This window comes from Dromiciops gliroides, chromosome 1 (genome assembly GCF_019393635.1).
Source record: "Dromiciops gliroides isolate mDroGli1 chromosome 1, mDroGli1.pri, whole genome shotgun sequence".
Lineage (NCBI taxonomy): Eukaryota > Metazoa > Chordata > Mammalia > Microbiotheria > Microbiotheriidae > Dromiciops > Dromiciops gliroides.
This window is the reverse complement of record NC_057861.1, coordinates 553563037-553588083: the sequence shown is the minus strand read 5'-3', so window position 1 is coordinate 553588083 and position 25047 is coordinate 553563037. Positions and strand designations below refer to the sequence as shown.

The window sequence follows — 25047 nt, the reverse complement described above, 5'->3', positions numbered from 1 at the left end:
AGACAGACCTATTGGACCATTTTACTTTTACTCTGAAACATTCAGTGGCTACTGTCTTTAAGATAAAATATACCATCCTCAGCATGACATTTAAGGGCTCCCACAGTTTAACTCCAATTTACTTTTCCAACTTCTTTTTCCTCAGGAGAGTCAGTCAGCTAGTACTTATCAGTGACAGAATGTTAAAATTGGAAAGGAAATTGGATAATTTAGTCTAACTCCCTCATTTTGGAGAGGAGGGGAAAAAGTCTTCTGACTCCAACAAATCTAGGAATTTTTATTTATCATGCTCCAGAAACGGCGCGCAGAAAGTATGTGCTTGCAGTCTTCTGGGAGTCGTAGTTCCCAGGAAAAGTGGATTCCGCCCACGCCCCCTGAATGCGTGCGCATCTACGTTGCCCTCATAGTTGCGCGCTCGTGGAGTGTGGTCTGCCTCGCGGTGAAGTAAGGGCGACTCAGCCAACAGGTGACTAGGGCTTCTCGGCTGGAAGAGCTGGAGTGGTTTGAGAATCGCTTTGAGGCGTCTCAGTCTCGGGGAGGGGCGCAGTGTCAGGGTCACTGTTGGGAGAGCCAGTGAACGCCAGGGGCCGAAGCTCGAAGAAAATTCCGCTTTGTGATGAGTTTTGCCCCAGCTTGCTCTCCGTACACGGGTCTTCCAGGTGTCTTCCCAGGGTGGTTCTCGTACTCCGCCCGAGACCCCTTCTCACTGTGGTGAAAGAGCGAGGCTGGCCAGGTGTACTGCAGGAAAGGAAGAAAGGTAGAAAAGGGAGAGGTCAGAAAGAAGAGAGAGGCGGGTAGGATTTCTTCGCCCATATTTGGGGAGAGGCTTCTTGGTGGTCACTGGTTTTTTAGGTGGTCACTAGCTTTGCGCGATGGAGGCAGATTGGATGGCTCTGGCCTGGAGCTGTGTGACACCCGAGGCAAACTCGCTCCTGGGCACAGTTTTCCCTTCACCTGCCTTCCTTCTGACCATTTACCTTCCAGCTCTTTAGGGTTTTAGAATAGGACTTCTTTTCCTTTTTCCTTAAGGACTAGAATTTAAACTCATAATGGTATTTTCTTTAGTGGGTAGTTAAAATAGCCTTAAATGGCTCCCAAATGTTTCCTCTGTTTGTGTCTTGTCAACAAAGTGTTGCCACTCCCTCTCCTCAATAAACCCAATTGACTCCCTGTTGCCTCTAGGATCAAATATTAAGTCTTATGCCTGGTATTTAAGGCGTTTCACAATCTGACCTTTTCCTACTACATTGACTATGTTCTGGCTCATTCTCCCAGAGCCAATCTAAGCCTCTCCCACATGGGGAGTGTGCATCAGCTGAGCACGCCGATGTCCTCTGTGCACGAGTCTGCCACTATCCTAGCTACCTTTTTTGGTCGTTTAAGTGTAAGTATTTGAAGGCAGCTAGGTGGCTCAATGGATAGAGCACTGGAGTTAGGAAGACCTGAATTCAAATGTTGCTTTAGCCACTACTAGCTGTGGCTGTGTGACCCTGGGTAAGTCACTTAACCTCTGTCTGCCTTAATTCATTGGAGAAAGAAATGACAAAGCTAAGAAAAACCCAGGACAGTCCAGTCCACAGGGTCACAAAGAGTCAAATAGAACTGAACAACAATACACTTTATTCTTCCCTCACACTGCTTACTATCCAGCCACCCTGCTTTACTTGCTGCTCCTCTCCCACACCACACTTCATTTCCAGCTTCCTTGACACTGTATAACTAGTCTCCTTAGCTTTTCACTTGCCTGGAATGCTTTCTTCCTGCTCTTACTTTCCCTGGTTTCCTTAAAGATTCACTTCAGATCTCACCTTCTGCAAGAAGGCCTTCCTAGGTACCTCTCAGGTTGCTAGTTCTGTTCCCTCCTAGTTTATCTTCCATCAATTCTATACATATCTTATTTGTACACAGCTATTTTCATGTTTGCCTTCTCCTTTAGGATGGGAGCTCCCTAAGAATAGAGACTGTTTTTGCCATTCTTTACGTTGCCTTTCTTTACACTCTCAGTTCTTGTCACAGTTCCTGGCATGTAATCATCTCAACAAAGTGCTCATTGATGGACTGACTTTCAATGCAGATTTCTGAACTAGATGCATGCCTTAAAACAGTGATTGATTCTCTCTTTTCTACTCAGAGATGTTTACTTGGGACCCCCAATGACTTAGGTATATCTGGTAAGAGAGGACTACTTTCTCCAAATACTAGCTTTCTTGGCTATTTATTAACAGTATTATTAGCATATTGACATAATAATGCAGTTACTGAACAGAAAAATTAAATCTTTCTGGCACAATGTTTTCTCTCACCCCTTTAAAAACCAAAAATTGGTTTAGCCTGGTGTCTTGTAAATAAATGCATTTTGTTCTAGTTATGGATTCACTGATTCAGAACTGTTTGCCACCCTTTTGATATCTTTGTTTCGAATGACATTAAACAATGACAAAAATGGCATTAATGGCATGCTATATGAAAGATGTATCAGGTTCTATGGCCGATTGACAGAAGAAAAAGATACACCTAAATGCATTTATTTTTCAATTCTGAATAGCTTGGATGTGGTGGGGAAAATAATTTCTTTTTTTTCTATTATGTATGTATTTCTATAGAGAGAGAAGTTTTAGTGTAAAGAGCATTGAACTAAGAGTCCAGAGATCTTTGTTCAAGAACTGGTCCTGTTACTTTTTTGCATGACCTTGTACTGATTATATGGTAGAGTAAGGAAACTCTTTTGTAAATTAAAAACACTGTGTAACTAGGAGGTTGCTGTATGTCCTTAAGCTTTGAGCTTAATACCTTCCTTAACAACACTGTTGGCTACTAATTACTTTCTGGGTCATTTGTATGTCTACAATCACTTAATCTCTTTAGTAATCATCATCATCATCATCATATTTAATTTATATGGTACTTACTATGTTCTAGGCCTGTTGCTAAACTCTTTACAGTTATATTCTAATTTGATCTTTTTTTTTTTAGTGAGGCAATTGAGGTTAAGCGACTTGCCCAGTGTCACACAGCTAGTAAGTGTTAAGTGTCTGAGGCTGGATTTGAACTCAGGTACTCCTGACTCCAGGGCCGGTGCTCTATCCACTGCGCCACCTAGCTGCCCCATCTCATTTGATCTTTACAACAACCTTGGTAGATAGGTACTATTAATATCTTTATTTTACATTAATATCCTCATTTGAAAATTGAGGCAAACTGAGGCAGAGGTTTTAAGTGACTTGTTGAAGGTCATATAGCTAGTAAGTATCTGAGGCAGGCCTTTCTGACTCCATCCGCTGTGCTACCCAGCTGCTCCCAGGACCTTCTGCAGGTAAGGTGGTATGACTGAGGAATCTTGGTCCTACCAGTTAACTATGATATATCTCTGTCCACAGCAAACTTCAGGAATGTGTGTAGATGACCAGCCTAAATCTGAAGAGAACTTGCTCTCAAGTGAGAAGGTGGATTTGAAGTCCATGGTTTCAGTCCTAGATGGAGAGATGCCAACCCTGAATAATGTAATGACCGCATCTCTGAGCCCTCAACATGAACAAAATAGAGATGATTTGAGGGAACAGGTAACCACCTTACCAAGAGAAAAATTTAACCCTGAAGCATCTCGCCAGAACTTCAGATATTTCTCATATCCTGAGAAAGCTGGGCCTCGTGAAGCCATGAACCAGCTCCGGGAACTCTGCCTTCAGTGGCTAAGGCCAGAGGTTCACACAAAAGAACAGATCCTGGAACTGCTGGTACTGGAGCAATTCCTGACCATCTTGCCCAGTGAGATCAGGATTTGGGTGAAGTCACAGCATCCAGAGAACATTGAGGAGGCGGTCACTTTGGCAGAGGATTTGACCCAAATACTTGAGGAGGAAGGTGAGAGCTGCAGAAGGATGGAGGGAAAGAGCAAAGCCTCTTCAGGGTATGAGTGGGGAAAATAGACAACACAGATAAAGGGGCCCTTGGAGAAAAGAAGGTCTCTTGGATGGATGGGGTTGAGGAAGTAGATATCACTGAGAGATAGTATAAAGCAAAAAAAAAAGAGGAAAGAGTCAGGATGGAGACCTGTGGTACTTGTGTGTGCCTTAGGTGGAAACTGAAAAGGATCAGTTTAAAAAGTAAGAAAACAATGCAATAGAAGTGATGCAAAAACCCAGGGAAGAGAATATCCTGGAAGAGGTGGTCGACATTGTTAAATACTGTATAAAGAGATCAGGAAGGATGGAGACTAAGAAAATCCCATTGGATTTGGCAATAAAGAGATTTTTAATGAAAAACAATTTCTTTATTGGATTTAGCAATAAAATGATTATCAGTAAAGAACAATTTCTGTCAAGTGGTGGGTATGGAAGCCAGACTTCAATGCAATAATGGATATAGACAACTTTTTCGAGGGATTTCACTGTCATTAGGAGGAAAGATATAGAGCAATATTTTGAGGGGATAGTTGGTTAATGTGAAGTTTTTTTAGGGATTTAAGTTGGCAAAGGGAAGGGCCAGATCATCTTTTGAAATTGGAGCAAAGGAGGAGAGAATGGGAGATACATTTTTTTTTTTTCAGGGCAGTTGGGGCTAAGTGACTTGCCCAGGGTCACACAGCTAATTTGTCTGAGGTCAAATTTGAACTCAGGTCCTTCTGAATCCAGGGCCAGTGGTGCTCTATCTACTGCAGCAGCAAGCTGCCCCGAGATACATGCTTTTGAAGAGATTTGAAATGTGAAATGGGAAGAGGAAACTAGAGACAGATGACCTCCATTTTTTCTGGGAATTATGAGGCAAGGTCCTCTGTTAAGAAGAGGAAGTGGGGGGCAGCTTAGGTGTCTTGAAAAGAGGAGAGGTTTGGAACAATCTCTTTGGAGTGTGATAGTAAATTGTTAAGGAAGAGTAAAAGGCTATTTCTGTATCAATGAAGGCTGAATTGAGATTGGATAACATATTTTTAGTTGACCTAGTCAGGATTGTTGTTTGAATTCTTTTGGCATACAAAAGCACCACAGTAGGAGCTAAGAAGGCAGATGGGGAAAGTGCTCCAAGGCTGGATTTGGAAAGATTTGAGTGGTAATAGGACAATGGGACATGAGATTCAAGGAACAAGGACAGTAAAATGGCTAGCTAAAATGGTCAAGAGGGGCAGCTAGGTGGCACAGTGGATAGACCTGAGTTCAAATCTGGCTTCAGACACTTGACACGTACTAGCTGTGTGACTCTGGGCAAGTCACTTAACCCAATTGCCTTACCCACCCCCCTCCCCCCAAAAAAATAAAATGGTCAAGATTCTAAGGGGAAGAAAATGAAGCCAGAACAGGGATAATGCAGGAAGTGGTGAGGTTAGAGAATAGATTTAGAAGGAGTGAGGCAGAGGAAGAAATGAAAGAAGAGGAAGTTAGAGGAATTTCAGAGTTATGGTTTGTGGAGGTCAATGTGGATGATGGATAACATGGATGGATTGTGGAAGATGATGAAATCAAGGGCATGACTGGACCTGTGTGTGACTGGTGGAGTTGGGGTGTGAATTATAAGAGTTCTTAGAGTGGATAAACTGGTAAGTAAATGTATCTGAGGGAACATCAACATGTAAATTGAAGTGCCTAAATATAAGGACATAGATTAGAATAGAGAGGAAGACTCTGAACCAGGTACTGAACTCCTTGAGAAAGAAGAGTGGAGAATCTAACCCATTGAGTTAATGGTCACCAGGATGGACAGGGTGATATATCTGGTTTTTGTTTGTTTGCTTGTTTTTGTTTTGTTTTTTGCAGGGCAATGCCTAGGGTCACACAGCTAGTAAGTGTCTAGTGTCTGAGGTCGGATTTGAACTCAGGTCCTCCTGAATCCAGAGCAGGTACTTTATCCACTGCACCATCTACCTGCCCCCTGGGGTGATATATCTGGAAAGAGTGAACCTCAGAAGAGATGTTATAGCGGGAGCATAGTAGAAGGAGTGTCTGGAATTGCCAGTGAGAAGTAAGAAACATGGCTACTCATCATGTTGACCCAGTGTGTCAGGGGACAGGGAAAATGAGAGAAAATGCATCTTATACTAATAAGTACGCATGCCCAAGAATGTGGGGTCTTCTGGAAAGAAGTTTCTGTGATTTCAAAGAGGTGAATGGGGCATGAAATTAAGTTTAACATAAGCTTTAATATATTAAAAATAGAATGAGGTTTCAAGAAGGCATAGTGACCCTGGGCAAGTCACTTAACCTTCATTGCCCTGCAAACAAACAAACAAATAAATAAAATTTAAAAAAAAAAAAAGAAGGAGGGATGGGAAGAGAGGGATAGACACTTAGGCAGAATAAGGCTGACAGTGGTCTGGTATGAGGGACTGGGGAATGGTAGTGCTCAGCAATAAAAATTTGTATTTATCATGTTTTTTAATCCTTTAGTTGCCTGTGAAAAGCAATATGACTAGTCTGACTTTATTGATGAGAAAAACTAAGGTGTAGTATGATCAATTGACTTACTCCAGTTTATACAGCTAGGGAATGACCAAGCTTCATTTTGATTCTAGGTCTCCTTACTCTTTTTTTGTTGTTTTTTTTGGCCGGGCAATGGGGATTAAGTAACTTGCCCAGGGTCACACAGCTAGTAAGTGTCAAGTGTCTGATGCCAGATTTGAACTCAGGTACTCCTGAATCCAGGGCCGGTGCTTTATCCACTGTGCCACCTGCCCCCTTGGTCTCCTTACTCTTAGACTGTATTGTTATCACTAGATATTGCTTGCTGTGTAATAAATTTTTAAAAATAAAATAAAAATTTTGGGGAAGCAGTTTTTTCAGTAAACTGATTAATTCTATGTCAAATTGGAGATGGAATGATAAAACTAGTCCATGTATCTTGATTTTCAAATTAACATTCTCTCCACTATGGCATCAGGCATTTGGCTAAGTGCTGGGGAGACAAAGGAAGACAAAAACAAGAGTTCACTCTCTAAATGGGGAGACAACTTGCAAAGAACTATATACAGACAAGATATATACAGGATAAATTGGAGATAATCTCATAGGGAAGACAATACCATTAAAGGAGTTCTTGCAGAAGGTGGCATTTTAGATGAGACTTGAAGGAAGTCAGGGAAATCTAAAGATGGAGATGAGGAGGGAGAGCATTCTGGGCCTAAGAACAGTATGTGAAAATGCCAAGAGTTGGGAGGTGGATAATCTTGGGTGAGTAACAGCAAGAAGGCCAGAGTCACTGTATTGTTGAGTACGTGGAAGGAAACAAAGTATAACAGGAAAGGTAGAAAAGGTCTGGTTTATGAAGGGTTTTAAGAACAAAACAATTTAAAATTTTGTCTTAGAAGTTTGAGGGAACCACTGGAGTTTATCAAATAGGAAGTAGGTGGTAGGTAACATGGTCTAACTGTACTTTAGGAAGATTAAATTGATAGCTGAGTGAAGGAAGGATTAAATGGGGAGAGAATGGAGGCAGGAAGACCAACCAGAAGGTTTTTGCAGTAGGCTAGGTCTTGGAAAGGCTATTTCAATAGACTGGTCCTTAAAAACATTCTGTCATCGCACGCATAGAGTCAAGGATCCATGTGGCACTACCATTTGCTTTGAATTTGTTATAGCCTAGTCACTGTTTTATTTTTTTTCATCCTTTTGTCTACCCAGCTCTGATTTTGCAGGATTCTTCTTTTCTCCAAGAGAGAAGCCCTGAGAAGGTGGAAATATCTTCTGTGTTACCAACAGCCAGATTTCAGGTGGGTTGAAATGTCCTTTGTCTTTCCTGCGATGCCATCTTGGGTCTCTGTATACTTATACTTTTTCATCCTTTTTTGCTCTACGGTTTTTCTTCCCAGGAAAGGTCTGTCCAGACATGCCTTATTGTTTTCTTTCTTTCTTTTTTTTTTGAGTAAGTTTTTATTGATGTGATCTGTTTTTTACATCATTTATAATTATCACAAGAGAGTTACCTCATATTACAAATGGTATTTTCTAAAGAAAAAAAAATCAGTGCAACTACTTGTATTGAAAAAGTCTAAAAATATGGTATAATACTTGTGGATCTCCTGCTTCCATGAAGGGGTAGTTTGGAAGTATCCTCTCATATCTTTTCATTTGAGTGATATTAGATCTTTATAATTTCGTTGGATTCACTTTGGATTTTTTGGTGTGTATGCTTGTTCTTTTTGTTTGTGTTGTTGCAGTTATTATGTATATTTTTTTCTTGGTTCTGCTTACTTTACTCTGCATCAATTCATGTAGATCTTTCCATGCTTTTTTGCATTTATCACATACTTCATTTAAAAATTTGTTTGACCATTCATAAATTGATGGACATCTACTTTGTTTCCAATTCTTTGCTATCACAAGAAGTGCCACTATGAATATTTTGAAGTATATGGGGATTCTCTTCGTATTGATGGTTTCCTTGGTGTATAGCTCAATAATAATGGTTCAAAGAGCATGAACATTTTATTTATTTTCATAATTCCAAATTGCTTTCCAAAATGGTTGTACCATTTAATAGCACCACCAACTATTAAGGGTTAAAATTCTAGCTAAACTGTCTAAAATATCTAATAAGTGGTCACCAATAAATTATAAGCTTTAGCAAGAGTTAGACTTTTAAGCATATTTATTAAGGAGAATAAGAATTTTGGTAAAGAGAGAGAAAGGCCTAGATTCCTATCTATTAAAGGGAGAGCACATTTCTAGCTCTGCTCTCCACCAGAGTCCTCAGGAAAGAGAGCCCGAGACAGAGTGCCAGTCTCTTCCTTCTTCCTCCCACTACCCAACGTCACTTCCTGATGCCAAAGAAAAGACTCCTGGTCTTGCCCTCAAAGACCTTCGCTTCATGGGTGGAACTCTTCTACAGTAAGTCTCCAGCAGGTGGTGTCATTCCAATCGTTACACAACAGTGTATTGGTGTGCTTATTATTCCACAATCCCTTCAATGTTGACTATTGTCAGATGGAAACACATTTAAAAAAAAATTTTTTTTCCTCTTTGACAATTCCTCAATCTGAAGTTTTGGGGTTTTTTGACTGTTTTCTCTCACAACCTAGCTAATGTGGGAATGTTTTCCATGACTACTCATGTATAACTTAATTTGAAATGCTTGAGTTCAAGTGGGTGGGGGGTGGGAATGGAGAAGGAAGAGAAATTGGAACACTAATTTTTTAAAAATTGGTGTTAAAATTTGTTTTTACATATATTTTGGAAAATAAAATTCTATTCAATAAAAAAAAAGAAAAAGAAAGGAAGGGGATATAAAAACAAAAAAGGGGGGGCAGGCAGCTAGGTGGTGCATTGGATAAAGCACTGGCCCTGGATTTAGGAGGACCTGAGTTCAAATCCGACTTCGGATGCTTGACACTAGCTGTGTGACCCTGGGCAAGTCACTTAACCCTCATTGCCCCACAAAAAACCCTGAAAAACCCAAAACATTGACTATTGCCATTTTTTGTCATTGCCAATTTGACGTTTGAGATGTGAAATAGCAGGGTTGTTTTGATTTTCATTTCCCTTATTGTTAACAATTTGGTGCATTCTTTCATGTGGTTGTGAATACTTAGCAGTTCTTTTGAAAACTGTCTGTTTATATCTTTTGACCACTTACTTATTAAGAAATCTCCTACCCAGAGCTGTGAGAGGTATATTATTGCTTCTCTTCTAATTTTTTAAAAGTATGATCCTTTATATTAAGGTCACATATCCATTTATAATATATTATGGAATGTGGTATAAGGTGTTGGCCCAAGTCTAATTTCTGCCAGACTACTTCTTGGTTTTCCCAGCAGCTTTTAGTAAAAAAGGAGTTTTTTCATAGGTAATTTATTTTTCTATTTTGTCAAACACTATATTTTTGAGTTCTGTAGTTTCTGATTCTCCCTTGCTAGTATGTTCCTTATTTATCTCTATTTTTAAAAAATACCATATAGTTTTGATTATTGCTGATTTTTAATATGGTTTGAGATCTGAAAGTGCAATTCCTCCTTCACTTTTGTTTCTTTACATCCTTTCCCTTGATATACTAGATATTTTGTTTTTTTCAAATGCATTTTGTAATAATTTTTATCAAATTCTATAGAGTGTCCCATTGGCAATTTGGAATAGCATTTATATGTGCGTGTGTGTATATGTATATGTATGTGTATGTATATACATATATGTGTATATATGTGTGTGTATATACATATACATATATATGTAATGGTATAGCATTGAAAGTATTAATTGACTTTGGTAGAATTGGCATTTTTATTATATTGGCATAGCCTAGCTATGAGTACTGAGCTATGAGTACTCTTGCTATTTAAGTTGTTCCTTATTTCTTTTAGAAGCACTTTGTACCTGAATCTATACAAGTCTTTTGTGTGCTTCTCTAACTTGATTCTCATATGCATTTTGTAGCTATTTTTAATGGTATTTTTGCTTCTTGGTGATCTTGCTAACATGGGTTCAGGTTCTTCAAGGAAGTAGAAGCACCTGGAAATACTGACTTCCATAACTGTTTATTAGCCTTGCAGGGGAAGTTATGGGGTGGGAATGACTGGATGGGGTGACATACACACACACTCACACTCTTACTTACACAGTAATGGGGGGTGGGGTCCTGCACAAGACAGAGAGCATTTATCCCCAGCAAGTTGTAAGGAGCTTTCTTCTCATGTACTGTCAGCATTTGTGCTGTTGGAGCCTGAGCATTTTATTCCTTCACAGGCTTATCAGGAAAAGGGTAGCCCCACAACTCCTGCTGGCAGATTTTTCAAATGATGCCAGTGTTCCTAGGGGTGAGGGCCTAGATTATTAGCTTAGGCTTGCTTCCTACTCACTTGGGTTTCGTTATTCTTATACAGAAATGCTCTTGGTTTTTGAGGTTTTATTTTGTAGCCTGCAACTTTGTTGAAGCTACTAATTGTCTCAATTAGTATCTTTGCTGATTCTCTAGTATTTTTTTGTTGTTGTTGTCTTTTTTTTTTGGTGAGGCAATTGGGGTTAAGTGACTTGCTCAAGGTCACACAGCTAGTAAGTGTCAAGTGTCTGAAGTCAGATTTGAACTCAGGTCCTCTTGAATCCAGGGCTGGTGTTCTATCCACTGCACTACCTAGCTGCCCCCTTCTCTAGTATTTTTCAAGTATACCATCATATCATTAGCAAAGAGAGATATTTTTATCTCTTCCTAACTATCTTTGTGCCTTTAGTTTCTTTCTCTTATTAATGTTGCTAGCATTTCCAGAACTGTGTCAAATAATAGCAGAGACAGTGGGCATTTTTGCTTTTCTCCTTTGTTTAATGGAAAAGGTTTTAGTGTATCTCCATTGCATATGACATTTGCTTTTGGTTTTAGATGGATTTTTTTTATGATATTTTAGAAAGTCCTTCTGTACCTAAACTTTGTAGGATTTTTAGCATGAAAGAGTGCTATACTTTGTTAAAGGCTTTTTCTGAATCAATTGAAATGATCATATGATTTTTGTTGTTTTGGTTTTTGATGTGGTTAATTATGTTGATTGTTTTCCTAATGTAGAATCATTCTTGCATCCTTGGAATTAAAATTCCTTGTCATAATGAATGATTTATTGGATAAATTGTTCTATTTAAAATAGAACAGGGTTATATTTAAAATTTCAAGTCAATATTTATTAATAATATTAGCCTATAGTTTTCCTTCTTTTTTTTATCTTTACCTGGCTTTGGCATTATTACTATATTTTTCTCATAAAAGGATTCTGGTAAGAGTGCTTTCTTTCTCAGCTTTTAAGAATAATTTATAAAGTCTGGGTACTAAATGTTCTTTAAAAGTTGGATAGAATTCTCCTGTGGATCCACCCAGACTGGGAGTTTTTATCTTTCATAGTTCCTTTACAGTTAGATCTGAGAGAAATGATTATTAAATAACAAATTATTGTTATCCCTTACCTTTCCCAAAAATTTACCCCACCTAGACTGTCTTATCTAGGTGTAGTTGTTGCTTCACTCAATTAGAAAACCTTACAAAGAATTTAATCTGAAGTGAATTCTGGCCCATTATATTCCAATCAGGTAGGTTTGGGAAGTGGGATAGATCCTTTGTCTAGATTTTCCAAGGCTGGGGATGATTTGGAAGTAAATGACATGATCAAAGTCATGTTCCCCCCACCCTTCATTAGATTAGGTCAACCTCATTAATTATCTCTCTTTACTTGTTAACCAATCTAGAGTCGATTGCCACCCTCGGGAACACCCACTCTTCCAAGGGCATATATTGAGTGGGTTCCATGTGGGATCTTTGGTATTAGAGAGTGTCACTGACCCCCTTTTTTAATTATATGCTACCATGATTAATAAAGTGATTACCCAGAAACTATGTCTCTCAAACTTTTTATATGTCACAGTTCTCTTTCCTCATCTGAGATTGGGTTATTTAAGATTTTTTTTCTGATCACTGATAATTTGTATACTTTTTATTGGTCTCCCTCTATTTCTTTTATGTTCTCATTTTTATTAGCATATATCTGTGTATAATACTTTATGATTATTTTTTAAAATTTCTTCTGTTTTTGTTATTTCATTTTGTGCATTTGCTATTTTATTGATTTAATAACCCCCTTCTTTTTAATGATATAGCTAAAGATTAATGAATTTGAAGTCTTTTCAAAAAATCAGATTTTAGTTTTTATAGTTTACATGATTTTGGTTTCTAATTTATTTATTTCTCCTCTAATTTTTAATATTTCCTCTTTTGTGCTTATTTTAGGCCTGCATCATGAGCTTCATTGCTCTTTGGAACACATTATTCCATTCCTTCCTACATTTTCTGGTGGGTGCAGAATAGTTTTGTACTATTTGAATTTCCTTTTCTTTGATTTTAATAGCCCTTTTCCTGATGGCTTGCAGAACTTGTTTCTGAATTGAATTGTTAAATATGTCTACCATATATCTTGGAGTTTGCAGACTTAGGGGTTTTTTTCCCCCCTGGAGGGATCTATTAATTGTTTTAATTGATATTTTATTTTCTGTATTCAGAAGTATTAGGCATTTCTCTTGTATTATTTCTTGCATTATGGTATTGAGGGTTTTTTTTGTCTTGTGTTCTTCTGGGAGACCTATCATCCTTATCGTCTGCATACATTTTATCTTTGAAATCAATATATTTTGCTTGGATAGTGAGCATATTATCTTTTTATTTTTTTACTTTTCTTCTTCTAGATTGTCCTTCATTTTGTGTATCTGTATTCCCAGTTTATTGTTTTCTCTTTTGTTTCTTTGCTGAGACTTGGCATCAGAGATTTAAATTTTACTATTCTGCCCATTATTATTGCTAGACAAGTCTTTAATTCTGCTTTCATAATTCTCATTTCTCTTATAAACCACTCAGTGTGTTGTGATTCCATGTTCTCCTCAGATTCTACAGGGTCCTCTGTCTCATCAAATGTTGGATGGTTTCCCTGTTTTGCAGTATCTATTCATAGATTCATGAATTTTCTTTTATAAGATCTTGTTTACAAGATTTGGATGCTATATTTCCTTCTGCTGTTAATGTTTTCTCTGTTGATGCTTATGTTCAAGGTCTTAGAGATTTCTTCTTCTTGAAATCTTTGGTAATATCAGTGGGTTTTTTTTTTCTTCCTTATTTTCCTCTATTGCTCACTTTTTGACTCCTTCCCCTCTGATAGTGGTTTCCGTAGATCTTCAAATACCTTAGCTTCCTCCCACACTGGGCAATTCACACTTTATCAGCCTAGGTCTCTGTCCCAAGTGACTTTGGGGTAGACAGAACTGGCTCAGCTGGATACTGAGCTCTTTCCCTTGGGCTTAATGGAATTCTCCTGTGCCCCTTCCAGCCCCCTTTCTGAATGTCTTGTCTCACTATCCTGTCCTGCTACCTTTGTTCCTCGTTTCTGTGGTCCAGCACCATCAAAGAACTGCCATGTGGTGCTATGAAGTTGATTTGAATCTCTGAGGCTCTGGGAGGAAGGGGCTTGTGGGGTGTGAGGTTGAAGTCTTTTTTTTTTAAACTTAAACATGTGTCCTGCCTTTCTGTTTGGCTCTTCTGCAAAGATCTTTTACAACATAGAATGTTGGTGCTGTAGCAGTAGTTGTCTGTTGTAGCCCGGGCTAGTTCTGCAGCCTGGAGTGCTGGCACAACACTGGCTGTTGGTTACTCCCTGAGCAAATTGCCCAAGAAAACTTTTGCAGCTTTTAAAAAAAAATCTTTTGGATTCTGGGTGTCCTAGACCATGGATATTGATGAAGTTTCTTTATCTTTGGCAGATAATTTCTGTTTTGGAGAGGTTTGGTTGTAGGAATCACAGAAAATATCTAGTCCTTCATCTTGTTGGTCATGTAATCTAGAAGTTTCAAACGTCCATTGTTTTCTTCCATTAAATTGGACCTGAGGATGATGAACTCTATAGGGAATATTCCCTTGTTTTGCTATGTCTTCCCTTCTCTACCCAACTTCCAGTTATATCTATTATGTGCTTATTATAGAGGCAGTCACTCTGATGGATATAAAAGAAATATAAACACATTCCCTGGAATCAAAGAAATTATAGCCTCATTGTAATGACAAGACCACAGATAGGAAAAAAGGAAAATAAATGAAAGTGCATAACTAAATCTCATAATGCATAGTCCAAAAAGGAAGTGCTATCAGTTAAAGGAGAGATCAAAAGTGAGTTTCAATATAGGAAGAGTAGATCATGGAAAAATGGATTGTATTTGACTAGCAAGGATAGGAAAATAGGTTTTAAGTGAAAAGAATAGAAGATAAGGAACATGTTATCTGTAATAAGCAGTGTCTATATATTTCCTGGTTAGAGTAGAAGGTTAATAAATAATGGTGGAAGCTAGGTTTGAATAGAATATTGAATACTGGCTTGAGCAGTTTGAATTTTATTCAGGGGCAATGGATTGTGTTTTAAGTTTTTCTGGGAAGGTATTTGAAAGGGTGAAAGGATAGAGAAGAATCAAAGTCAGCCCTAGGATTTCTAACTTTTCAGACTAAAAGAATGGTATTATATGTTATAATCATGGCTATGTCAGGCTGACTATATGGCTATGTCAGACTGTTAGGAATAGATTGGTCTGCTTATCCCTATTTCTGGGCCATGTCCCTCCCATACTCTGAATTCACTTTCTCTTGAATGGAGAGTGAATTGGGAGCCCCTGCCTCAGGAGGCCTCAGTTTAGCATTGATGCCATCAGCCTTCCACTCACTTTGAACATCATAATAAAAAGATTTTCTTAGGCCTCTACACTCTTTAGACAGTTATTCTCCACAAGTTTCACATATTGCCAGTTTTTTTGAAAAGAAGAAATTGTTTTCTTTTGTTTTTAACTATGAAAATAGGGAACCAGGTAAGAGAATCTATTGGTTTTAGTGTGGTAGTTATCCAAGTTCTGCTTAGAGTGAAAGTTACTTCAGGCAGTATTCTCTGAAATGTAACTTTAACTTAACATGATTTCTGAAAAAAGAAGGGGTGCCTAGTACTTTACCAATAATTTCAGTTTCCAAGAAATTCTTCAACTTATTTTTATGGATTAGGCAATGACTCAAAGTAAGTGAAGAGTAACCCCTACTCCCCTTTCCCTTTGAAATCTCTGGGTTGTATGAGTAATACTAGAGTTTCCATATATAAAGCACTTTGCAAACCTTAAAGCACTGTATAAAAAGATGAGCTAAACAGCCTGAGTGCTCCACAGTATCTTTAAGATGTCAGGAGAAAAGGAAGAAAATTCCCTAGCACTTTTTCTTCAGTCATGAGCTTATATGAGGACAAAGACAAGAATCTTAGGGGATAGCTCAGTATGGATGTGTTATGATCTGCATTGTTAGAGGGAACTTCTAAATAGATGAGACTCCAAAACCATTTGAGTACTATTATAATTACAATTATTATGATAAGGATTTTTTTTCTCAAAGATTCACTTGGTTGTGACCAAGACAGATGGTAGAACATTAGACTAGCTTGATGCTTTCTTTCTTTTCTTTTTTTTTTTTTTGCAGGGCAATGAGGGTTAAGTGACTTGCCCAGGGTCACACATCTAGTAAGTGTCAAGTGTCTGAGAGGCCCTATTTGAACTCAGGTCTTCCTGAATCCATGGTCGGTGCTTTATCCACTGTGCCACCTAGCTGCCCCTAGCTTGATGCTTTCTTTAGAAAATAGCGGATTGAAACATTTTCATGTAGAAATTTCAAAATATTGCAATAGCTAATCCAAACCTATCATTGAAGAAAATTCATGTCAGATAATGATTTGTTGGTAAGAATTACCAATATTTCTTCATCCTACCAAGTTATGAGTTAAAATGCTTAGTTCACATTTCTGTTGCCCAGTCTCAGGTTCTGGTGTCCTATCTATGTGTAACTAAGACAGTTTCTGAATAGTAGTCATATTATCTTATTCCTAGTTTCTAACTCCTCATCAGAGTTCCTCTGAGGCTGAGCTTTTCTAGTCCTTTGTTCCTGAAGACCCATACCATATTCATTTTTATTCTAGATAATCAGTCTCTGTTTTTATAATGCTGAAAAAAAGCTTTTGTTTGTCCTTTTTGATCATACTTCCAACCTCAACCACATTGTCCTTCTTTGGTTAGTCAAGGTCAGTCTCTCAACACTAAAAACCATTTGAATTTTATACAGTAGTCCTAAACAACATATTTGGGTTCTGTTTATGGAACACCCATGTTTCTATGCCCTTCAGTTTGGTCCACATGCCAGATTGTGGAGCCCCATCTATGTAGCTAGACTTATAGCCTTCCTGATCAAATGAGATAATATTTGTAAAGCACTTACCATAGAGCCTGACGCATAGTAGGTACATTATAAATACTCATTTCCTTCTCTTCCTTTTTCTCTCCCCTTTCCCCTTCCTCAGTTCACAAGATCTCCTGCCTTCCTGATGACCTCCATGTGTCCCTTCCATGTAAAGAACACTAATCTCTGTCATCCCTACTGGACCATCTTGGCTATTTGCCTTCCTAGTCCATCTCACCCTTCCTCAGTTTATGTCCTATTGATGACTTAAACTAGGCTTCATAGTATATAAATATGGATGGAAAAATCAAAACCTAAATAATCAGTGTCAAACATTAAAACTCTACATTTTAGTCAAAATGGTCTTTTTTTTTTGTTACTTTTGTTAAATGATATCTCCTATCTGCATGTCTTTTCACAGGCTGCTCTCCATGACTGAAAAGTTCTCATTCATCACTTACAGTTTCCAAAAATCTCTACGTGCATTCAAATTTCAGCTCAAGTGCTACCTCTTATAGTATGCCTTTCTTGGTCTCCCTAATTGTTAGCACTCTTCATACTCATCCCCCTTCAATTACTTTTTATTTTTATTGCATATGTTTTGTATTTATTATCTCTAACTTTCTTTATTCACAAAAGACTATACTCCTGGAGGACTGGGATGGTTTTTCCTATACTTGTATCCTTTCTCCCTAGCAGAGTGTTGACAAATAACTACATGATGAGAAAATGTTTCTAATAAAAAAATGTCTGGGACTTGTATTTTTATTAAAAAATGAATAAATGAACAATCTTTCATGGTCGAGTATAATTGCCATACTGTATTCAATTGGAAATTAATATTTGAAGTATGATTGATATGTCTCATCATATATCATAAAATGATGTGATTGATATTAGCCAAATATATCTTATGATGAGTTTTGTTAAATTGGTGGCCTTATGGAATTTTGGAAGGAAAATATGAATTAATTTTTCACCAAGTTAATAGCACTGTCTACATACTATGTGTACCTGAGGATCTTTCAGTAAAATAAGCAGTAATGCTAATTATGAAAGGGTGGTTCCTGTTGGTTAACAGGGTTCATTGGTTTAAAAAGAAAATTTCCAAGTTCCTTAAAAGTATAGGCTGTGTCACATTCTTCTTTCATGTTTCCCATAAGAGGTTAAATAAATTATGTGCATTATGGATAGACAAATAATTCAGGATCAGTCTGCAGGTTAAAATGTCTTACTTATTATGTACCCTTTTCATATCTCTACTGCTGCCAACTTCATTACTAGTACTGTAAGGAAGCTTGTACCAGGCAAGCAGAAATGTGTTTGTTCTTTCAGGAAACCATCACATTCCAGGATGTGGCTCCAGACTTCACTTGGGAGGAGTGGACACAATTGGACCCTGTTCAGCAAGACCTCTGTAGGGATGTGCTGATGGAAAACTATAGCAACTTGGCTTTTATTGGTAAATCTTTCCCTCATAACTCCTAATTTTCACTTTGGGGTGTTTTTGCTTCATTGATTATTAAAACCTGTATAATGTCAGAAGTACTTAGGTCAATTTTGTCTTAGTACATAGAAGCAAGTTTTTAGTTCATTTTGGGTGAATCCACAGGATTTTCCTTTTCTTTCTTGGCTAAAGATCTTTACCTTGTAAATAAAAATGGAGCAACTTCACTTCCCCACTATTCACAACCTCACTATCCCTGATAATATTCTTTCCCAATCATCTGCTTCCCTCTGTCCAAGATTTTCTGCCTGGATCCTACTGCAGATGCCATCAAGTTGGGGGATTTGTACTCTCCTATGAACAAGGACTTAAGTGTTTCTCTGAACTGAAATCAAGTCTATGTCCATTTTCCTTATAACTTTTAAAAATCCATTACTGAATATCCTTTTGAAATCTCTTGAAGAATCCTTTGAGTCACCTAACCATATTTTCTCTTCCATAAATATTAAAGGGTTTGGATCATATTCTGAAATGATTCCTCCTCTAGTGTGTATTTCCATTTTGCTTTTCTTTTCCATTCATAGGACTTTCAGTTTCTAAACCAGATGTGATCTCCCGGTTGGAGCATGGAGAAGTACCATGGTTACTGAAGAATGAAGCCTCAAAAGCCATCTGTCCATGTGAGTGAATGAAAAACTATCAGATGTGAAATAATAACCAGCATCTGCTCAGATGGTTTGTTAGGGAGAAAACATTTTAAAAATGATGCTCCAGCAACTCCTCCTCAAAACTCTCTAGATTTTTGGAGAAGGGGTGAAACCAACTGGTTTGAGCTATTGCATATATTTTCATTACCAACAAGTAATGTGTACCCAATGCCTCTAATCCCTCAACATTCATTCCTAGGATCATAGATTTAGAACTCTAAGGGATCTTAGAGGCCACCTCCAACTGTCTCATTTTACAAATGAGGAAACTGAGACTCACAGTAGTTAAGGACTTTGCCTCTGGATATATTCCTTTTTTTATACCCTAGAACCTGGCTTCAGAGTGCATTGATTTTTGGAAACTTCTCCGAAAAGGGATCCCTGGTTTCTTCTATTTAAATCCAGGGACCTTTTCATAATCTTTATGTTAAATTTCTTTGCCTTGTTAGGTAGTATTGAACAGAATCACAGAATATCAGAATTGAAAGGGACCTTAGAGGCTGTTTAGTTCAACTCATACTTGAACAAGAATCCACTCTATTATATGGCCACTGCCTCTAATCCAGCCTTGCTTAAAGATTTTTCATGAAGAGGAATGTGCAACCTCTTGAGTCAGCCCATTTTATTTTTAGTTCAGCAGTTATGATTTAATTAATAGGTAGAGTATAAGGGTATTGTTATATTATGACTAGATGGAATCAATGCTGTAATTTAATTTGATGGTTGTTTGAAAAATACAGTATAATAGAGTCCAAGTGTGAAGTTTTCTGTGTTTGTAAGTTTTGGGTGGTATTTTTGTATTATTTCTTGCATTATGGTATTCAAGTTTTTTACTTTTATTCTTGAATATCTATAATTCTTAAATTGTCTCTACACAGGCTATCTTCTAGGATCAGTGTGTTTTGCTTGTATGCAGATTATGTTTTCTTTTTGTTTCTCTTCTTCCAGACAGATCATTCTTTTAAAAAAAACAAACACATTTTTATCTAAAGTTTTGAGTTCCAAATTTTATCCCTCTTTCATTTCCTCCACTCTTCCCTCCCTGAGGCAACACGCAGTCAGATAGAGGTTATACTTGTACAGTTAGGTAAAACATTATCATATTAGTCATTTTGTATAAGAAAACTTGAAAAAAAAGAAGAAAATCAAAGTGAAAAATAGCATGCTTCAGTCTTTGTTCAATCAATATCAGTTCTTTTCTTTGGACAGTATGCTTCATCATTAGTCTTTTGGGATTGTCTTGGATCATTGTATTGCTGAGAATAGTTAAGTCATTCTTAGTTCTTCATCCAACAGTATTGCTGTCTCTGTGCACAATGTTCTCTTGGTTCTGGTCACTTCACTATACATCAGTTTATACAAGTCTTTCCAGGCCTTTCTGAAATCATCTTCCTTGTCATTTCTTAAAGCACAATAATATTCCATCACCATCATATACCACATCTTGTTTAGCCATTCCCCAGTTGGTGGACATTCCTTTGATTTCCAGTTCTTAGCCACAACAAAAAGAGCTGCTATAAATATTTTTGTACAAATAGGTCTTTTTCTCTTTTGGAAGATGTCTTTGGGATATAAACCTAGCAGTGGTGTTGCTGGATCAAAGGGTATGCACAGTTCTATAGCCCTTTGGGCATAGTTCCAAATTGCTCTCCAGAGTGGATTAGCACTGCAGTTTTCCTACATCCCCTCCAATATCCAGCATTTTCCTTTTTTATTTTATTTGCCATTCTGATAGGTGTGAGTGATACCACAGAGTTGTTTTAATTTGCATTTCTTTGATCAGTAGTGCTCTACAGCAGTTTTTCATATGATTATAGATAGCTTTGATTTCTTTTGTTGGAAAACTGCATGTTCATACCAGATCATACTTTATTTCTCTATATTTGTATTTCTGATTTTTCTCAATTTTGCTCCTTTAGTGAAACTTGCCACCATAGATTCAAGTTTTTCTCTTCTATTATTAATATCTTCCTTGCTGACTTATATGATAATGCTCAAGATCTTTAATTAGAGTTTTCTTCTTCCTGAGATTTTTGGAAATTTCAGTTATTTTTGCCCCCTATAGTCTTTATCACTCACTTTCTGACTTCTTTTCCTTTGATTGGCATTTTCCTGAGTTCTGGGCCTAACAGCTGTGTCAGCCTCTTCCCTCACTGGACAATTCACTATTTTATGGCCTCAGTCTCTGCCTCAAGTAACTTCTGAGAGGATGGGGTAGGCTCTTTGCCTCAGTCTTTTCTTTCTTTTTTTTTTTTTTGCGGGGCAATGAGGGTGAAGTGACTTGCCCAGGGTCACACAGCTAGTAAGTGTCAAATGTCTGAGGCTGGATTTGAACCCAGGTCCTCCTGAATCTAGGGCCAGTGCTTTATCCACTGTGCTGCCTAGCTGCCCCTTTGCCTCAATCTTCATAAAGTGACACATAGTCATACACTTGTCCTGCTCCAGTACTCTTTGTTTCTCCGTTATCTGACTCAGTTCTGTTTCACTTCACAGTTTTGTTGCACTGCTGTCTCAGCCTAAGCAAAATTCTGCCTTTTGGTTTCCCTGGGTAGTGGGAAGGTGGAGGATGGGGTGGAATAGAGTTCTTCATGAAAATAAAACTTGTAATAAATACCTCACAGTGATTCTGTGAGGAAAGTACTTTGTTGCTATTAATGGGGCTATAAAATATGAGTTATTGCAAGAGATATTTTCCCTCTTTTGTTATTCCATTACCACAATAGCAATTTTCTCTCTTCTAGATAAGGAGACATTTATATTTTTAAATTTCTTTCAGACAAGGACATTGAAACTGAAGATAAAGAGTCAGATCCAAAGTCGGAATGTTCTGTAGAAGAATCATCTCAGGGGTCAGTAATGGAAAGAACTACACAGGATAGTTTCTTGGATCCTGAAATGGGCAATGAAACTGTTGAATGTCATGACTCACTGGAAAAGCAGAAAGGCCACCAGGAAGCAGATTTGAAACAATTAACAACTGCACATGAAGAAACTGTAAATAAAATGAGAGACTCTGAAATTAATCAATTTGGGAGATGTTTCACTCTAAGGTCAACCCTAATTACACAACAGAAAGTAAACAGTCTTTGTAACTATGATACACATGGAAAGACCTTCAAAGATAATTCAAAACTAAATAAATGTCAAAGAATCTACATAGGGAAGTATAGATTGAAGTATAAAGAATTTGAGAAAGCCTCCAGCCAGATTTCACAGCTTAATGTACATCATGCAAATGATTCTGGAGAGAAAAACTATAAGTATAATGAAGGTGGGGAAAGCTACGACAAGTGGGTGAACCTTACTGAACATCAGAGAATTCTTTCTAGCAAGAAACCTTATAAATGTAATAAATGTGGGAAGGCCTTCAGCCAGATTTCACAGCTTAATCTTCATCATACTAATCATTCTGGAGAGAAATTCCATAAGTGTAATGAATGTGGGAAAACCTATGACAAACAGGCAAACCTTATTGAACATCAGCAAATTCATTCTGGAGAAAAACCTTATAAATGTAATGAATGTGGCAAAGCCTTCATCCAGATGGCACACCTTACTCAACATCAGTTTACTCATAGTGGAGATAAACTATTTAAGTGTTATGAATGTGGAAATGCCTTCATCCAGAGCTCGCAGCTTAATATTCATCAAATAATTCATTTTGGAAAGAAATTCTATACATGTAATGATTGTGGAAAAATTTTCACCTTGAGGACGAACCTTTCTCAACATTTGAAAATTCATTCTGGAGAGAAATCCCATAAATGTAATGAATGTGGGAAAGCCTTTTCTCTAAAAACAAACCTTTCTCGACATCAGAAAATTCATTCTGTAGAGAAATTCTATAAGTGTAATGATTGTGGGAAGGTTTTCACTCTGAAGACACAACTTTCTCAACATCAAGTAAGTCATCTTGGAGAAGAATTCTTTAAACGTAATGGCTATAGGAAAGTTATCTCCCAGAAATCAAACCTTCCTCAACATCAAAAAATTCATTCTGGAGAGAAACTCTATACATGCAATGATTGTGGGAAAGCTTTTACCTATAGGGCAAACCTTACCCAACATCAGAGAATTCATTCTGGAGAGAAACCTTATATATGTAATGTTTGTGAGAAAGCTTTTAACCTGAAGACAAACCTTTCTCGTCATCAGAAAATTCATTCTGTAGAGAAATCTTATAAATGTAATGAATGTGAGCAAGTCTTCACTAGGAGAACATGCCTTAATGAACATCAGAGAATTCATTCTGGAGAGAAATCCTGTAAATGTATTGAATGTGGGAAAGCTTTTAGCGGAAGGACACACTTAATTCAACATCAGTGTGGTGAAGCAAAACCATTTAAGTGTAAGGAATGTGGAAAATCCTTTGCCCAGCAGAAGAGACTTGCTGGACATCAGAGAATTCATTCTGAAAAGAAATCTTGTAAATATAATGATTATGAGAAAGTCTTTACCTCAGGAACAAACCTTACTCAACATCAAAGAATTCACTCTGGAGAGAAATCATATAAATGTATTGAATGTGGTAAAGCTTTTAGCCGGAAGACACAGCTTATTCAACATCAACTTAGTTATAACGGTATGAAATCACCTTAAGTGTAATGTATCTGGAAAAGCCTTTACCCAGAGCACTTGTTACTTCACATAAGAGAAATGCTTTGTGCATCATAGTCATTTAATTAATATTTGTGAATTCAAGTTAATTAAAAGTGAAGTAAGTTAAAAATACTTTGCTGAAAACCAACTAGTCTCATGTCTACAACATTTCTTTGTTCTATTGGTCTTGGTACCCTTTCAGAAAAGAAAATGAGCTAATTGTTCTTAATAAAGCCACACCAAAATGTTTTTTTACTTAATAGCATTTTATTTTTCCCCAATTACATGTAAAGATAATTTCCAACATTCATTTTTGTAAGATTTTTGAGTTCCAAATTTTTCTTCCTCCTTTTCTTTGCCCTCCCCAAGACAGCAAGCAGTCTGAAAAAGGTTATACAGTACAATTATGTTAAACATATTTCTACATTAGTCATGTTGTAAAAAAAAAAAAATCAGAACAAAAGGGGAAAACCATGAGAAAGAAAAAAAAATGAAACTAGTATGCCTCAATCTTCATTCAGACTCCACAGTTCTTTCTCTGGATCACACAAACCTTTTAAAACACCATAGTTTTTCCCTTTCTGTCTTATAAACCATCCATTAATAATGTGTTCTAGGAATTTCCCAGAAATAGAAATTGGATTATTTTACATTTGTAACTTTCTGGAAATTGGAATGCTTATCTTTCTCCAATCCTATGGCTCCTTCATTCTCAGAGTTAGTTTTTTTTTTTTTAATACATATTATTAATGTTGGCTTGGGGAAGGGGCAAAGGGAAAGGAATAAGTATTTGTATAGTACTTACTATGTGCCAGGCACTGTGCTATGCACTTTACAAATATTTGATAAAACAACCTTGCAAGATAAGTGCTATTATCATCTCCATTTTATAGTCAAGGAAACTGAGGCAAACAGGTTAAGTGACTTGTTCAGGGTCACACAGCTAATAAGTATTTGAGGCTGAATTGAACCCAAGTTTTCCTGACTACAGCCTCAGTGTACCACCTAGCTGCCTTCACACTCATGTGTCAATTCATTTAGCATCCTAAGTTGTAGTTTAACCCTGGTAACTTAAACTAATTAAGATATTGCCTGATTGTCTTCCATATTATCTTGGATTTATCCTCTCTTTTCATTTTTATTCTTCCCTTTTTTTTTATACACAGATATTTCTCCTTGGAAAGGAAAATGGGCTTAAAATAAATGATAAGTAATTCAGGTTAATTTATTGCCAACCTCATTTCATTCTAGGTTTTATTATTCCTGAGACAACTCTTCTAAGACTTCCCTACTCTTTTTGTATTTATCCTCAGTGATTCATCCTGACTTTCATTTTCTAAACTTGTCTTTTTAAGAACTTCTGAGAATGTGGATAATGTATTGGACCTGGAGTCAGGAAAACCTGAATTCAAATTCAGTCTCAGACACTTATTATGTCACCCTGGGCAAATCATTTAACCTCTACTTGTTTCTATTTCCTTATCTGTAGAATAGGGATAATAATAGAATCTACCTTCCAGGGTTGATAAAACGAGATAATACTTGTAAAGGTTTTTTTGGGGGTTTTTTTTCTTTTTTGGTGAGGCAATTGGGGTTAAGTGACTTGCCCAGGGT

At 37.2% G+C, this 25047-nt stretch overlaps 1 protein-coding gene across 2 annotated transcripts; it reads left to right on the top strand.

Annotated features, from left to right (window-relative positions):
• The first annotated feature begins 395 nt into the window (after nt 1–395).
• Nucleotides 396–23504, top strand: LOC122735132 (zinc finger protein 2 homolog). Of its 2 annotated transcripts, none has more exons than XM_043976458.1 (7): nt 396–466; nt 3378–3861; nt 7605–7693; nt 12676–12738; nt 18016–18142; nt 18712–18807; nt 21611–23504. In XM_043976458.1, the coding sequence occupies exons 2-7, from the start codon at nt 3390–3392 to the stop codon at nt 23431–23433; spliced, it is 2670 nt and encodes an 889-aa protein (XP_043832393.1). In that variant the 5' UTR covers nt 396–466; nt 3378–3389; the 3' UTR covers nt 23434–23504. The 2 variants fall into 2 exon arrangements, with proteins under 2 accessions (XP_043832393.1, XP_043832392.1); XM_043976457.1 differs by lacking the exon at nt 396–466 and adding an exon at nt 669–794.
• The last annotated feature ends 1543 nt before the right edge of the window (nt 23505–25047 follow it).